Below are 17,656 nucleotides of genomic sequence, written 5' to 3' on the forward strand. Positions count from 1 at the left end.
CAGTACAGGCCCTTCGGCCCACGATGTTGCACCGAAACAAAAGCCATCTAACCTACACTATGCCATTATCATCCATATGTTTATCCAATAAACTTTTAAATGCCCTCAATGTTGGCGAGTTCACTACTGTACCTACTGTAGTACTTTGTGGTGTCTCGGCCGGGGGTGGGGGGGCTTCCATTCCGTAGAGCAGGGACTCATTTTAGGTATCTGGGGGTGCAGGTTGCCCGGGAGTGGGGGAGGCTTCGCAGGTACAACATCACTAGTTTGGTGGGGAGAGTGAAAGCCGATCTGGCAAGGTGGGACGGCCTTCCTCTGTCACTGGCAGGTCGGGTACAGGCGGTTAAAATGAATGTGTTGCCGCGATTCCTGTTTATTTTTCAATGCCTACCGATTTTTCTGCCAAAGTCTTTTTTCAGGGAGATTGAGGGAAGGATTACCTCATTCATATGGGGAGGGAAGGTGGCCAGAGTGAGAAAAGTGCTGCTACAGAGGGGAAGGCAGGCAGGGGGTTTGGGTCTCCCGAACTTGTTGTACTACTACTGGGCGGCGAATGTGGAGAAAGTGCGGAGCTGGGTCAGAGGGGTGGATTCACAGTGGGTCAGAATGGAGGAGAGTTTGTGCAGAGGGTCGGGGCTGAAGGCACTTGCAACAGCGCCGCTCCCGATAGCTCTGGGGAAATATTCAGGGAGTCCAGTAATAATAGCTTAATTGAAAATCTGGAGACAGTTTCGCCAACACTTCGGGTTGGGGTTAGGGTCAAGGGAAATGCCGATTCGGGGGAACCACAGATTTGAGCCAGGGAGGTGGGATGGAAGTTTTCGGAAATGGGAAGAGAAGGGGATTAAGACGCTAAAAGATTTGTTTCTTCGGGGTCGGTTTGCAGGATTGAGGGAGCTGGAAGTGAAGTATGGGCTAGAGCAGGGAGAAGTGTTTAGGTACATGCAGGTTCGGGATTTTGCCAGGAAGGAGATACAGAGCTTCCCAGAGGAACCGGCCTCCACATTGCTGGAGGAGGTGTTAACGACAAGGGGACTGGAGAAGGGGGCAGTGTCAGCAGTGTACGGAGCCATTTTGAAAGAGGATAAGGCACCACTGGAAGGGATCAAAGCAAAGTGTGAGGAAGAGCTGGGAGAGGTTATAGAGGAGGGGGTCTGGTGTGAGGTGCTCCGGAGAGTGAATGCCTCCACCTCATGTGCGAGGTTGGGGCTGATACAGCTGAAGGTGGTATATAGAGCGCACCTCACGAGGGCGAGGATGAGCCGATTTTTTGAAGGAGTAGAGGATGTGTGTGAGCGTTGCGGGGGGGGGGGGTAAACATGTGGGCTGAGGTTTGGGGGTTGGTGGGCGGATGGGACCGTTGTTATTATGGGGATTGGCATATCTTGCTGATTATTGTTTATTGTTGATGGGTGTAAATGTGGGAGAAAATGTGAAAAAGGAGATTTAAAAAAGATAAAACATTTTAACAGTTTATCCACCGGCCGATAACGAGGTTCCACTTCCAAGTGTCTCATATCCATTGTTTACCGTTTGCCGAAAGCAATAAATCTTTCTGCTCTTGTCCTTGTCATCAGCCATCTCCCCATCTTGGTTAGCACTCATTAGAGCAACAAGCTCTTTTGGAACAGATACCTAAATGGGAACAAAAAATGATTAAACAACTGCGCAGTTATCTCAGTAACTTTAAGATAGAAAAGTAAAGCTACAGACACCTCACATGATGGATTAAAATACAATAGTTTTAATACAATTCTGAAGCAAAAGTTAACAAGTTTCTTCTAAAGGCATTTAGAATCCCACAACACAGGAGTCTATCCAGCCCATTGAAGGAGCTGTTCAATTAGTCCCAGTCCCCTGCAGTTTTTTTCTTTATCCAAGTATTTATCTTTCTTTTTGAAAGTTACTATTGAATCTGTTCCACCACCCTTTCAGGTAGTGCATTCCAGATCATTCCCCCTCTGGATCTTTTGTCAACTATCTTGATGCCCAAAGATGTGCAGATTTGGTGGATTGGCCATGCTAAATTTCACCTTGGTGTCCACAGATGTGCAGGTTAGGTGGGTTACGGGGATAGGAAGAGTGGACCGAGGTAGGGTCCTCTTTCAGAGGGTTTGTGTAGATTTGATGGGCTGAATGACCTCCTTCTGCACTGCAGAAAGTCTATGATTCTATCATTAATCTGTCCCCTCTGGGTACTGACCATTCTGACACTTCAAAGTTTCCCTTTTTGTTTACTTCATTTAAAACCCCTCCATTTTAAATGCCTTCATCAAATTTCCCCTTAATCTTCACTGCGCTAAAAACGATCTCACATAATTGAAGACCCTCATCTTTGGTATTCTTCTGATAAATCTCCTCTACACTCTTCAAAGCTTTGACAATCCTTCGAAAGTAAAGTAGTGTCCAGAATTCGACAGCACTGCAGCTTGAGGCTTTACCAGTCCTTTTTGAAGATTGTGCGCACCATTTTCTTGTGTTTATAAGCTATGCCTCGATTCATACACACAAAGATCAACTTGGGCTGGGCAACCAATACTGGCCTCACCAGCAACAGCCACATTCCCATGAAGGAACTGAATTATAGAAGGATCCCACATCGCTTTTTCTCAAAAAGGTTTTTGTCAATTTGCCCTGCCACTTGGAAGACTAGTGTATGCACAAACTGCCAGACCTCTCTCCTTGCAACCTCTTAAAATTTACTACCATTTATATAGTCTCTCCTGATTCTACTTACAAAATGCAACACATCATGTTTCTTTGCATTAAATTCCATCTGTCAAGTGTGGACCTATTACACCTCCTTACATCTGCTGCTACCCTCCTCAGTAATTTCCAGGGTTTGTCATTTGTAAGCTTTGAAATTGTAGCCCAATACCCAAATTAAGTTCATTAATGCACAGCAAAAGTCCTAATATTGTCCCCGGGAAAACAATATACATAAGACACGGAACAGAAACAGGCCAACAAGTCTGTGGTGGACTCCCACTAGTCTGAAAAACAATTGTTGACCACACCATTCTACTTTGCACGCACATTGCCTCTGTAATCCCATGTGCTTCAATTTATTTAATGTAGATACATCTACCAAGGCACTGGCAGGAAATGGAATAAAGTGCCAAATTGATTAATAAAGTTATAAATGTCCATTTGGATGGTAAAGCAGTTTAAAAAAAATACCCTTGTATACAGTGATGAAACGATCACATTTAATAAAGTGGAGTTCAATGGGGTATCCAGTATCCTCACTTTGATTCTTTAATGTCATTTGCCCCTCTTTTACCCACAAGTGAAGATCATTTTCACTTACTGTTTCACAGAAAGTGAAAGATGATCCAAAAGGAAGCAAAAACTGTGCTAAGACAAACAGTCAAGTTTCAATAAATGTCAGCCTTTGTCTCCAGAGGACTCGACTGCATGAAAATATTTTGGAAGGGAGGGTTGTGGGCAGATAGATGATGCAAATTAATAAATAAACAAAGACTGATCACACCCAAAAGACTGCCTTTCATTGTCTAATAAAAAGTAGGTTTGGAGGAATTTAAAGCCAAGATGCCGTGACCTTGGCAACCAAAAAGAAACAGCATCACACAAATTAGGTTGCAAAACATATTAGCTTTAAACCGATGCACTGGAACTTCAAAAGTGGCCAATCGAATGGCTTAATGAAGCCTGCTCTTGCCACACAAATTGAGCACTGCGTAAAGTTCAAAGTACTGAGCAATAAGTTGCAGCAGCCTAGTACTATCAGCAACGCAATCGTGTCAGCACCTTAGTTTGGTTTGGGCAATAAATCTCCATTCATTTTACTGGCCTACATGTAGTTACATACCCGAGCATAATACGTGCTTTTCACAGAGGGCGTGTCCTGGCAAGGGATCATGCTTCGGCAATGTATAGCCTATAAATACACAAAAACACAATAATTACAGATCAGACTCTAACACTTGACTTTAATAGATAAATCAGTTAGATAAAATGTAAAATCAGCCTCAGCGTGTTTTTTTGCAGATTTGGAATACTCGATTAACCATTATTCCAAAGCTCTGATACTAAACAGTAACTCACTAAAGGGCTCTTTCATAAAACCAACATAAATCTTCAATATTAACATTAGTGTTGTTCAGACATATACAAGTAATACAATTCTGACCCCATAATGGGTCAGGTTGGAAATATACAAGAAATAGTTCTAATACTGGGCATCCTCACACACGCAACACTCACCCTGTTCATTGCACGATGCCAGAAATCTCTCCTCAGCCCATCCAGTTCCCAGGGGCCCAGAGGCAGCCTCTGGGAGCATTGGATGCCGGAAGGTTGACTAGGCAGCCTATGAGCATTCAATGCTTCAAGACGTCTTGCTCTACATGGCGCATTTAATTTTTCAATTTAGGAGTTTGCACGTTCCAACCGGCGTTTACTGGTAATGTGCTAGCCACCAGTTTGTGGACCCCCTGCAGGCCCTTCTACAGACCGGGAACTCCTGGTCTAGATGTTCTTAGCCAAACTACTAATGTTGAGTGGCTACACAGAGGCCTTGGCCAGGCTGGAAAATATTTAAAAAGGACCCCGTTTCAGTGGGAACTGGGTGAATGAGCAGTGGGTTCTATGATGAGAGTCATTTCTTTTTAAAATATTTTTATTCTCCTCCTATTTCACATTTTCTCCCAAATTTACACCCACCAACAATAAACAATAACAAATATAATGTCAATCCCCATTAACACATACAGTCCCCCTCCCAACACCCCCTCCCACTAATGTTCGATGTTATCCAGTTCTTGAAAGTGCATAATGAATAATGCCCATGAATTATAGAACCCCTCCATCCTTCCCCTCAGTTCAAACTTAACCTTCTCAAGAGTCAGGAATTCCAACAGGTCCCACCGAATGAGTAATTTCTGATGGACGCTTTCCTCCTGCCACAGGTCTCAGCTTTTACACCTCAAATGTGCTGGGTTTAACCATATAGAGTAGCGTGAGGGAATGTGTACTGCTGTGCATTAAGAAAGGAACTGAAGAACAGCAGGCTTGGGCTGGAGTAGACCTTGTCTGTAGCCTGGTGCAATTGAATTAAATAAACTAATCTCAGTAAGGATAGCAATTACCTACTTGATGGTGGTGATGGGGGGCACGCAAGTCTGAAAGCCAAGGCAGGTGGGTTGATTGAAAAGAAACTGTGATGATTCGCATTTGGGAGTTTAATTGTACATCAATCTGGCCTCAGGCATTTTTGACTTGCGTCAGTCCACCACTGGAGACAGAAGCCATGGTCCTTCAGACCGCTTTCTTCCTTTAAGACATTCCTTTAAGCTTACTTCTTTGACCAAGCTTTTGATCACCTGCCCTCAAATCTTCTCATGTGACTAGGTGTTAAATTCTGTTTTAAGATACTCCTGAAAAATGCTTTGGGATCTTTTATAACTTTACAAGAACCATATAAATGCAAGGTGATGTTGTGCATGCAGAGCTGAGAAACAGCCAATCATATAATTTCAACTGGTTTGCAAAACAACGTAAATAGTGAAGACAGTCGCAGAGCTGAGTAAGCATGATTAAATCAGTTGTTTCACAGTGTAATTGCTGCAATGGTCCTAATACATTGAATTATGTGCATGTTCCGCAATACAATCTTATCAACAGAGCCTCTTAGCCAATCCATAAAACTGCAATTTCAGGAACTGCAGGTATGAGAATATGAAATTTAGAAAGCAGACATAAACAATAGGTGTCCTACCTAACTTTAGCACAGGAACATTTTAAAAACTAGATCACAAAGAGATGGTATAACAAACTTTACGAATAGTCACTAATTTCCTAGGTCCGCTATTATTCCCAGCTCAGGAGTAAAAATTCTCAATTCAATAATAATCATGAGAAGTTTAGAGTTCGAACTAATTCATCAGAAATTGGTCAAGCTTATTCTACTTAATAAAACAAATTTCATCTTTATTTAAACGCAGAAGTCCACTGCATGGTGTAAAGAAGCGTATTCTAAATATTGTACCTGACATTGACTGAACAGGTAAGGGTGCTTCTTCCCAGCTGTCTGTTCTGCAGTGAGCCACTGCAAAGCTGAAGCTTCTGGTGATGTCTCATATGAAATCTCCACGACCACATGCTGGCCCCTGCAGGATTAGAAAGGTTATAAATTGCTATCAATAAGCTTACATCGTTCCTCCAATAGAATGGTGCAAGGAAATCTCAGGCTACACATCCTTTTCATGGAGAGTTAGTTGCTATCCTTACCGAGATTAATTTGGTTAATTCAATTGTCTTTAGTGTTCCAAATGGAGGGAAATGCAAATATGCCACCCATTTATTCCCGAGAGAAACTTGTATGCAGAAATGAAAGAGATGAGTTTAGCTGTGACTCACCCATCTTGGACTAGATTACCATCTTAAATTTAGCTCAATTAGTAGTACTCTAGTTGGTAAACCTCATCATAGAATCAAACCACTCCAAGTCTTGAGCACGCAACCTAGCCCAATATTTTAGCACCATCTTTAAGATGAGATATAAAACCTGCTCTAGTGGGCATAAAAGATGCTTTGGCCTATTTGGAGAAGCAAGGGAGCTCTCCCGAGTCAATACTCATCCCGTTGTAAATTTAAAACAGATTAACTAATCAATTATCACATTTGCTTTATTGGATTTTTGCACTGCATAAAGAGAGTACATTCTTTCAATAGAGTGAATACATGTCAAAAGTTGCACTTTAAGGTGATCCTAATAATATGGAAAGCACTTTATAATTGCAAGTTCCCTGTTCTATTCTAACAGCACTTGCTGTGTAGAGCAACATTGATAACCTTCAAGTAACTCTGACTGTATTCCTGATGTCATTTTTGCTCTTGTATTAGGTCAACAAAAAAAAACCCTGACATTTTCTGTGCATATGGACAAGATTGAGAGCTGGAATATTCCCCTTGATGCCTGAATGCATAAATAGGAAAAGAGGAATTGTTTATCAGATTCTGATTCTAAAAAACACAATGGACTTAAAATTACAAATTTGATTACCAACAGGCTCTTTAAATCATATATTAATAGCCCAATTTGCAAACCCACCACGAATGTGGTGAGGCAATTGATCAGTTATTAAGCATGGCACAAACCTTTAAGGACACAGTAAGAAGTCTTGCAACACCAGGTTAAAGTCTAACAGGTTTGTTAAGAGTCACTCGCCTTCGGAGCTCAGCTCCTTCATCGGGTGAGGATAAAAGCAGCAACTATCATAAAGCATGTTTAAAATGTCTCCCACAGGCTTAAACAGGGCTATTAATAGTGCACCATCTTTAAAGTTCTGGCCAGGTCTAAGATTTGCTGGTTTAGTTTTCAATAGCATTGATGACCTTGTTATTTTTTTTACTCACCTCTGCAACACAGCACTTGAATGCATTGTTTTGGATCTGTCCAAAGATTTGGATAGGGTTTGGCAATATACATTTAAACATGTTAACAATTATATAAATTCCCAGTTAGTTTTCTCTTTAATCACCTTATCTGTGTTCCAACTATAACTTTCCCATCGGAAGAAAGAGTTTCTCATTATCTACTCTACCATTCTAAACACAGATTTATCGTGAGTAGAGTGGGCAGGAAGGCTAAAAGGTGGGACAGATGATGAGCAGTGCCAGTTGTTTAAGGAGATACTCAATTCCGCACAACTAAAATATATTCCAGAGAGGACGAAAGACGGTAAGACGGATTTTTTTAAAAATCCATGGCTAAGCAAGGGGGTTAAGGACAATATAAAGACAAAAGCTAAGGTATACCGTGTTGCAAAGGCGAGTGACAGGTTGGAAGATTGGGAAACTTTTAAACATAAACAAAGGGTTAGGAAAGATCATCATCAATAGGGAAAAATAGGGAGGGAGGCAGAATGTAGGAAATTACAGACTAAATAGTGAACATGGTTGTTTGAAGAGTAAATCATGTCTGACTAATTTGCTAGAGTTCTTTGAAGATGTAACAAGCCAAGTGGATAATTGCGATTCTGTAGATGTGGTACATCTGGACTTCTGGAAGGCTTTTAATAAGATGCCGCATCGAATGTTAATATACAAGGTTGGATCACAAGGGGTTTGGGTAATTTATTGGATAGAAGACTGGCTGATGGACAGGAGACGGAGTCAGGATAATAGGGCCTTTTTCTGGGTGGCAAGATGTAACTAGTGGGGTGCCAAATGGCCCGATACTCCACAAGTCCGGTGGTGGCTCTGAGAATCTGGGGGCAATGGAGGAGATATGAGAGAGTGGAGGGAGCATCGGTTTGGACTCTGATCTATAATAATCATAGGTTTGTACCGGGTAGGCTAGATGGTGGGTTCCGGAGTTGGCAAAGGGCAGGAATTAGAAGGATGGGGGATCTATTTATAGACGGGAGTTTTCCCAGCTTGAAAGCCTTGGAGGAGAAATTTAAATTGCCAGCAGGGAATGGTTTTAGGTATTTGCAGGTGCAAGACTTCCTGAGAAAACAGGTGCCGGCCTTTCTGCTGCCGCCATGGGGGATACAGGATAGAGTAGTCTCCAGTACCTGGGTGGGAGAGGGGAAGGATTCAGATATTTAACAGCAGCTTTCGGAGGCGGAGGAAATTCCGGTGGAGGAGCTTACGGGCAAGTGGGAGGACGAGCTAGGAGGGGAGATAGAGGCGGGTCCAAGGGTGGATGCCCTAAGCAGGGTCAATACCTCCTCATCATGTGCCAGGCTCAGCCTCATACAATTTAAAGTAGTTCACCGGGCACACATGACAGTGGCTAGAATGAGCAGATTTTTCAGGGAAGAAGATAGGTGTGCGAGGTGCGCAGGATGTCCAGCAAATCATGTCCACATGTTTTGGTTTTCAGCAGGGTTTTGCTGAGGCAATGTCCATGGTGCTAAAAACACGGGTGGTGCCGAGTCCGGAGGTAGTGATCTTTGGAGTGTCGGAAGAGCTGGGAGTTCAGGGGGCAAAAGAGGCTGACGTCTTGGCCTTTGCCTCCCTGGTAGCCAGGAGACAGATCTTGTTAATGTGGAGGGACACGAAGCCCTGGGGGGGGATTGTTGTTGTATGGTTGGGGTGTGTGAAGATTGAGATGGGGTGGGAAATGTTTATTATACCATGTTGATGTCATTGTCTATGATATTTTGATAAAAAATTTCAAAAACCTTAATTAAAATAATTTTTTTTTAAATAAAAATGTGGCAGATGGAGTTTAACTTGGATAAGTGTGAGGTCATCAATTTTGGGCGGAAAAACGGAACAGCAACTTATTTAAATGGGGAGAGGCTTCTGGGTGCTCAGGTGCAGAGGGATCTGGATGTCCTCGTGCATGAGTCGCAGAAAACTAGCATGCAGGTACAGCAGGTAAAGGAAACAAATGGAATGTTGGCATTTAATATTAAAGGAATAGAGTATAATCTTTATTAGTGTCACAAGTAGGCTTACATTAACGCTGCAATGAAGTTACTGTGAGTATAAAGGTAAGGAAGTGCTGTTGCAACTGTACAAGACATGGGTGAGACCACACCTGAAGTATCGTGCAGCTTTGGTTCCCTTATTTGAGGAAAGATGTCGTGGCATTGGAGGCAGTTCAGAGGAGGTTGACTAGGTTGATTCCAGAGATGAGGGGTTTGTCTTTTGAAGAAAGAGTGAGTAATTTTGGCCTATACGCTAGCATTTAGAAGAATGAGGGGAGATCAAATTGATGTATATTATGATAAATGGTATGGATAAAGTAGACATGGAGCGGATGCTTCCTCTTGTGGAGCATTCAGGATAAGGGGGTCTCAGGATAAGGGGCAGCAAATTTAAGCGATGAGGAGAAATTACTTCTCCCAAAGGGTCGCAAATCTGTGGAATTCGCTACCCCAGAGTGCAGTGGATGCTGGGACAGTGAGTAAATGTGAGGAGTTAGACACATTTTTAATTAGCAATGGGTTGGAGTGTTACGGAGAACAGGCAGGACGGTGGAGTTAATTCCATGATGAGATCAGCCATGATCATATTGAACGGTGGAGCAGATTTGAGGAGCCTACTCCTGCTTCAAGTTCTTATGTTCTAAGAAATATCTATTCTGTCTAACTCCACCTTCCAGCTCTTGGTCTGTAGCCCTGTAGGTTACATCACCTCAAGCACAAATCTGGTTTTCTTGATTAATAAAGGGATTTCTTGATTAATAAGGGGTCAGGGGTTATGGGAAGAAGGCATGAGAATGGGGATGAGGAACATATCAACCATGATCGAATGACAGAGCAGGCTCATTCTGCTCCTATATCTTATGGTCCAAGGTGGTGGGAAGTGACTTGTCATTAGGCACCCAACAATCTTAAGTGTGGGTAGGCTTCAGTGGCCAGCTGGTCTTTTCATATCTTCGCAACCTGTGGCAGGGAAGGAAGGGTTAAAATGGACTCTTCAGAATCGAATATGAAAGAAATCAGAAAACAAATGCCTTTAAAAGTATCTCTGGTTCTCAGTAAACATGCCTTTTGTTGTTGTACAAATTGCAGAACTGGGCGTGAATACATCATAAACGGAATTGTAAACATACAAATTCAAGTGAGTGTCATTATAAATGTTCTCATTCCTGTAACCAGATTGATACTGGAAACTGATGTAATACTTGTCAAGTTACCAGAAACTCTGCCCCATGAAGGCACAACAGCGTTAACAGGAGGGTGTAATTAAAGTGCAACTCTTATATTGGCAGTTTCCATGTTGAATGTAGGTGCAGGAACCTACATGGATAGATGTAAACATAAGGATACAATAAAACCTTTAAAATGGGAGCTAAATCCATTTATCCTGGTCCAACTAACCCACACCCTTTAACATCACCTCACCTACAAACTACTGGGTCTTAACTCCCACCTATAACTCCATAGAGCACCTGTAACTCCATAGAAATTGGCTAGTGCGAAATAACAAGATTTGATACCAAATTAAAATATAACAGATTAAACAAAGTAGAGAACACTTTCTAGGTTTTAGCATCATACCGTAGCAATTTAAATGGAAGGGAAATTGTTAAGGCCGCCCCTTTAAAGCAGTGCTTATTTCCAAGTGCAAATTTGACCTCCTGTCCATTGGCAGTAATCTTGAGTATTTTAAGGTCTCTTGTGTCCAAAGTCTGTAAATAAAGGGCAAATATTGAAACTACACAAAATAATCACAGTTAAGTATGACTCAGTTTTGCTTAAATCAGTTCCAAAGCTATATCAAAAAAGCCACTTTAAGCATCCTTTAAAAACTGGAAAGCTTGATTTCACTTGCCTGCAACAAAGCAACTGACAACCCCCAAAAAAGTGAATATAAAAAAATGTTCAACTATCAAGATTTCCTTTGTTTATTGGGGTAACAAACTAAATGAATTAAGCAAAACTAATTTAGACAGAACTAGTTTACACTTTTGTTACACAGATAACACAAATCTATACTTCTCCAACCAACGTACCTGTGGAAGAAATGAACTCAGCGAGCAGTCAATACCCATAAACGGGTACTGCTGCTACAGCTTGCTGCCTTCAGAAGGGAAAAGAAAATTGGGAAAGGTGGCAATAATAGCAGCATAACTTTCTCATTTTTCAAAATCAAGCAAATGTATGGTAATATTTCAATAACGATAGCTTATCACAGGGAGGAAAAGAATACATTATAGTTTTTTAAAACTGTAGATTACAATAGCTTCCACATCAGCAAAATTCAGAGAGCTAATTATCACATCATGTCACAAAGTCCATGTACCATGGTTTTCTCCAGGAATTGGTTCAGCAAAACGGTGTCATTCAGCTCAATTTTGCTGAGTGTGCTCCTTGGATTTTTCCAGTCAGTTGCTGCAACATTGGGAACAACTGTTATGCTGCGGCTCAAAATCACAGCAGCAAATCAAGATAATACTCACCAAAATGTATCTATAAAGTCTGATCATATTGTCAAAGCATTACAAATACCTAATTTACTAATCTAAAGTATAAAATAAAAACTGTATAATTTGAATGCTTTTCCCCCAAACTTAGTAACTTTAAAAAAAATAACTTAAAACTAGCAATTATTTGCACACATGAAACTCCACTACTGCAACTCATGAAACAAAGAAAAATGAAAAATTACAGCACAGGAACAGGCCCTTCAGCCCTCCAAGCCTGCGCCGATCCAGATCCTCTATCCAAAACTGTCGCCTATTTTCTAAGGATCTGTATCCCTCTGCTCCCTGCCCATTCATGTATCTGTCTAGATACATCTTAAATGACGCCATCGTGCCCGCCTCTACCACCTCCGCCGGCAATAGGTTCCAGGCACCCACCACCATCTGCGTAAAGAACTTTCCACGCATATCTCCCTTAAACTTTTCCCCTCTCACCTTGAACTCGTGACCCCTAGTAATCGAGTCCCCCACTCTGCGAAAAAGCTTCTTGCTACCCACCCTGTCTATATCTCTCATGATTTTGTAGATCTCAATGAGGTCCCCCCTCAACCTCCGTCTTTCTAATGAAAATAATCCTAATCTACTCAACCTCTCTTCATAGCTAGCGCCCTCCATACCAGGCAACATCCTCGTGAACCTCCTCTGCACCTTCTCCAAAGCATCCACATCCTTTTGGTAATGTGGCGACCAGAACTGTATGCAGTATTCCAAATGTGGTCGAACCAAAGTCATATACAACTGTAACATGACCTGCCGACTCTTGTACTCAATACCCCTTCCGATGAAGGAAAGCATGCCGTATGCCTTCTTGACCACTCTATCGACCTGCACAGCCACCTTCACGGTACAATGGACCTGAACACCCAGATCTCTCTGTACATCAATTTTCCCCAGGGCTATTTCATTTACCGTATAGATCACTCTTGAATTGGATCTTCCAAAATGCATCACCTCGCATTTGCCCGGATTGAACTCCATCTGCCATTTCTCTGCCCAACTCTCCAATCTATCTATATTCTGCTGTATTCTGACAGTCCCCTTCACTATCTGCTACTCCACCAATCTTAGTGTCATCTGCAAACTTGTTAATCAGACCGCCTATACCTTCCTCCAGATCATTTATGTATATCACAAACAACAGTGGTGGTCCCAGCACGGATCCCTGTGGAACACCACTGGTCACAGTTCTCCATTTTAAGAAACTCCCTTCCACTACTACTCTCTGTCTCCTGTTGCCCATGCAGTTCTTTATCCATCTAGCCAAAAAACAAAATGCCACAAAATCTGAGCAGGTCTGGCAGCATCTGTAGGGAGAGAAAAGAGCTAATTTTTCGAGTCCAATGACTCTTTGTCAGAGCTTCCTTGGCGATGGACACTGTACGCCCTCTCTACTTTCAGTGCTTCTGTAAGTGGTACACTGATTCAGAAGCGGAGGAAGGGCAGTAGCTGTTGATTAGCCGGTTTCCAGATTCATGTTGATCTGATGCTACGAGGTTTCATGTAATCCAGACTTAGTGTTGAGGTCTCCCATTGCTCCTCAGGTCCAATAGGGACTCCCACCTCGGAGTAAAAGTCTGCCCTGCCACCTCCCTCTGGCAGGGATGTAGCCCAGTCTCCTCTCCTCGCACCTGCAAAAGCCACACATACCAGCCCCCATCTCCATTTTTCTCACATACCACTCCCCCATCTCTGTAGGGCACCTCCGCCCCGCCACAGGGCACGCAAACCCCTCCACCATCTCCACAGGGCGCTGACAGATACACCTTCCACTATCTCCACGGGGCGCACCCCCACGCCATCCACTATCTCCATGGGGCACACACGCACCCCTCCGCCATCTCCAGGAGGCATACACCCCTCCACCATCTCCAGGGGGCACGCCACCCCACCCCCACCATCTTCACAGGGCACACACCACCCTCCCTCCACCGTCTCCACAGGGCACGCATCCGGCTCCGCCGTCTGCACAGGGCACGCATCCGGCTCCGCCGTCTGCACAGGGCACGCATCCGGCTCCGCCGTCTGCACAGGGCACGCATCCGGCTCCGCCGTCTGCACAGGGCACGCATCCGGCTCCGCCGTCTGCACAGGGCACGCATCCGGCTCCGCCGTCTGCACAGGGCACGCATCCGGCTCCGCCATCTGCACAGGGCACACATCCGGCTCCGCCGTCTGCACAGGGCACGCATCCGTCTGCACAGGTGCACAGGGCACGCATCCGTCTGCACAGGGCACGCATCCGGCTCCACAGGGCTCCACAGGGCGCACCCCCCCCCCCCCGCGCACACCCCCCCCCCCCCCTCCACAGGGCACGCATCCGGCTCCACCGTCTGCACAGGGCACACATCCCGCTCCACCGGCTCCATAGGGCACGCATCCGTCTCCACAGGGCACACCCCCCCCCCCTCCACAGGGCATGCGCCCCCCTCCACTGGGTACGCTACCCCCGCCACCATCTCTAAGGAGCACGCGACCCCCTCCAGCATCTCCAAGGAGCCCGTGACCCCCTCCCATTGCTCCTCAGGTCCAATAGGGACTCCCACCTCGGAGGAGTGGTCCACGCGACCCCCTCCACCATCTCGAAGGGGCACACGACCCCCTCCACCATCTCCAAGGGGCACACACCCCCCTCCATCATCTCCAAGGGGCACACACCCCCCTCCATCATCTCCAAGGGGCACACACCCCCCTCCACCATCTCCACGGGCACACACCCCCCTCCACCATCTCCACGGGCACACACCCCCCTCCACCATCTCCCCGGGCACACACCCCCCTCCACCATCTCCACGGGCACACACTCCGCTCCATCATCTCCACCATCACCCTCCCCCCCCCGCCCCCCCACGGGGCGCACATAACCCCCCACCACATGGGGTGCAAATCTCTAACGGTTTGCAGATGAGACTCGCAGTCGGGTTTCCCAGGTACTTCGCCCGGTGGGGTTGCAGTGACCGGGAGGGGTTGCACAGTGGCCGGGAGCGGCTCCGGCTCCCCTGCTCTCAGTAACCGAGGCAGTAGCCGTGTGCTTACCAGTTCAGACAGCTCGTCCCGCAGAGCTTCAACAGTCAGTGCGGCTGAAGCACCGATCCGCCGGTTCTGGAATTCCACCCGCAGAGTGAGTGCGAGATGGCGAGTGGTGAAGTGCTCCGCTGCAGTGAATGAGCTGCTGTCTGACTGCTCGGCCATCCTCCCGCTAACTGAGCCCGGACCGGCAGCTGACACTGCGCAGGCGCCACGACAACAGCCCCCTCCTGATTGGTCAGCACCAACACTTCCCAGCAGGCGCCGCGGGTCTCCCGCCCACTCAAAGCGGAGCACGCGGACGTGACGGTTAGCGAGCCCAGGGCTTGGGGCTGGCGGGTCACTAAGACTGACCAGTGGGAGGGGCCATCTGTTTCTGACCAATAGTGTGACTCTGGGCCTGACCACTGAGGTGCTACTTGGACTAACCAATTGGGGAAGAGGGGGCCCTGGGCTTGACCAATAGGGATCATAGAATTTACAGTGTAGAAGGAGACCATTTGGCCCATCGAGTCTGCACCGGCCCTTGGAAAGAGCATCATACTTAAGCTCACACCTCCACCCAATCCCTATAACTCCACCTAACCATTTTTAGACAGTAAGGGCAATTTAGCATGGCCAATACACCTAACCTGCACATCTTTGGGCTGTGGGAGGAAACCGGAGCACCCGGAGGAAACCCACGCACACACGGGGAGAACGTGCAGACTCCGCACAGACAGTGACCCAAGCCGGGAATTGAACCTGGGACCCTGCAGCTGTGAAGCAACTTTGCTAACCACTGTGCTACCATGCTGTCCATGGGGATGGTTCTGGGCTGACCAACCATTGACAGGGGCTGACAAATGTGGATGGTTTTGTGCTGACCAGCCATTGACAGGGGCTGACCAATGGGGGTTGTTTTGGGCTGACTAATGGAGTGAAACAGTATTTTAGTCGAGGCTTTGATTTTGTAGAGCAGGTTCTTGTGCACGCATTTTGTCAAAAGCAGCACAAACAGTTATGCGGTAGAACTGGGAGACCATTTTGAGACTGGGCCAAATAGGTCTTGGAGGATCACTTGCGATTTGTTCCTAATGGGTCTTTAACCTCCCAGATTTGACCTGCAAATACTGGATTCATTTTTTTTAAATAAATTTAGAGTACCCAATTCATTTTTTCCAATTATGGGGCAATTTAGTGCAGCCAATCCACCTACCCTGCACATTTTTGGGTTGTGGGGACGAATCCCACGCAAACACGGGGAGAATGTGCAGACTCCACACGGACAGTGACCCAGAGCCGGGATCAAACCTGGGACCTCGGCGCCATGAGGTGGCAGTGCTAACCACTGCTCGACCGTGCTGCCCCAAATACTTGGACTTCGGCATTCCCCACATCCTAGTTCAGTTTCCTACAGCATTTTAGCACATAGTCAAGGCTCACACTCAGAGCAGTACTGAGGGTGGGCTGAACTATTAGAGATGCTGGGCTGGATTCTCCACCCCGCCGTGCCACATTTCTGCCTCGACCCGCCGGCGTGATTCTCCGTTACGCCGGCCAGTCAATGCGGTTTCCCATTGTGGGGCAACCCCACGCTGTCGGAAAACCCCCGGGCGCCGGCAAAATGCAGCATTCCGCCAGCAGAGAATCACGCCCACTGGCTTTCAGATGAAACAGTGGCCTCTCAAATGAGTGTAAAATATTGCAGTGAGGATTAAAAGTCTGGGTCTATTTTGACTGCTGCAGTAGTGTTTTTAAAAATCCTGGTTTAAAAGACTGTTTTGGGGAACCAGATGTGCAATTGAAACATCATAAAACTCGGGTTAATGGATTTTTGTTTGGATTAAGACGGTTCCCTGTGGAGTAGTTAATTAGATACATTGTGTTTTAGCTTGGTAATATGATGTAATTAATGGGAGGAGCTAGTGTACCAGGCATTTTGCAGAGAAACAGTTCAATTTATTTTTAGATTGAGATGTGAGCAGAAACCAAACATCTGCTCTCACTGCAGTTCAGTTAAAGATTTGATTGGGAGGAATGGCACGGTGGTGCAGTGGTTGGCATTGCTGCCTCAAGGCGCTGAGCGCCAGGGTTCGATCCCAGCTCCAGGTCACTGTCCGTGTGGAGTTTGCACATTCTCCCAGTGTTTGCGTGGGTCTCACCCCCACAACCCAAAGATTTGCAGGATAGGTGGATTGGCCAGGTTAAATTGCCCTTTAATTGGAAAGAAAATAATTGGGTACTCTCAATTTTTTTTTTTTAATTTGACTGGGGCGACAGGCCAGAAGCAAGTTTGCCTGTGAACAGGATAGGCAGTGGCGGTGGCGTAGTGGTATTGTCACTGGACTAGTTAAGCAGAGACCCAGAATAATGTTCTGCAGACCCAGGATCAAATCCCGGCACTGCAAATGGTGAAAATCTGGAATTAAAAGTCTAAGTCTAATGATGACTTCCAGTGGCGACCAAGAAGTGAGTTGACGAATGTGATATAAAATAGTTACTTTAGAGATATTAGTTAATGTAATGTAGAAATAAGCCACTTTGATTCTGGCAGGTAGAGACAAAGGGATTTGAGACCGCATGGAAAAAGCAGGAAGAGATGTGTCTACGAGAGTGATGCTGCATTGATAGGGGCCAGAGAAAGGGATTGGAAGTGAGCCAATCAGAATGGATCAAACAAGTCAGGAGGGACATAGGATGACCTATGGGTGTCGAGTATGTGAAACTTGATACCATTTG

At 45.4% G+C, this 17,656-nt stretch overlaps 1 protein-coding gene across 1 annotated transcript in view; it reads right to left on the minus strand.

The window, feature by feature from the left end:
* lta4h (leukotriene A4 hydrolase) overlaps positions 1–15,130 on the minus strand; it is a 98,458-nt gene extending 83,328 nt beyond the window's left edge. The window contains exons 1-5 of the mRNA XM_072471931.1: positions 14,945–15,130; positions 10,986–11,116; positions 6,011–6,131; positions 3,833–3,901; positions 1,531–1,635 (exon numbers count right to left, since the gene is read on the minus strand). Of these exons, the coding sequence (XP_072328032.1) occupies positions 1,531–1,635; positions 3,833–3,901; positions 6,011–6,131; positions 10,986–11,116; positions 14,945–15,100 (582 nt within the window). The 5' untranslated portion in view covers positions 15,101–15,130. The remainder of the gene's footprint in view (positions 1–1,530; positions 1,636–3,832; positions 3,902–6,010; positions 6,132–10,985; positions 11,117–14,944) is intronic.
* Between the last annotated feature and the right edge of the window lie 2,526 nt (positions 15,131–17,656).

The sequence above is a fragment of the Scyliorhinus torazame genome, chromosome 13, assembly GCF_047496885.1.
Source record: "Scyliorhinus torazame isolate Kashiwa2021f chromosome 13, sScyTor2.1, whole genome shotgun sequence".
NCBI lineage: Eukaryota > Metazoa > Chordata > Chondrichthyes > Carcharhiniformes > Scyliorhinidae > Scyliorhinus > Scyliorhinus torazame.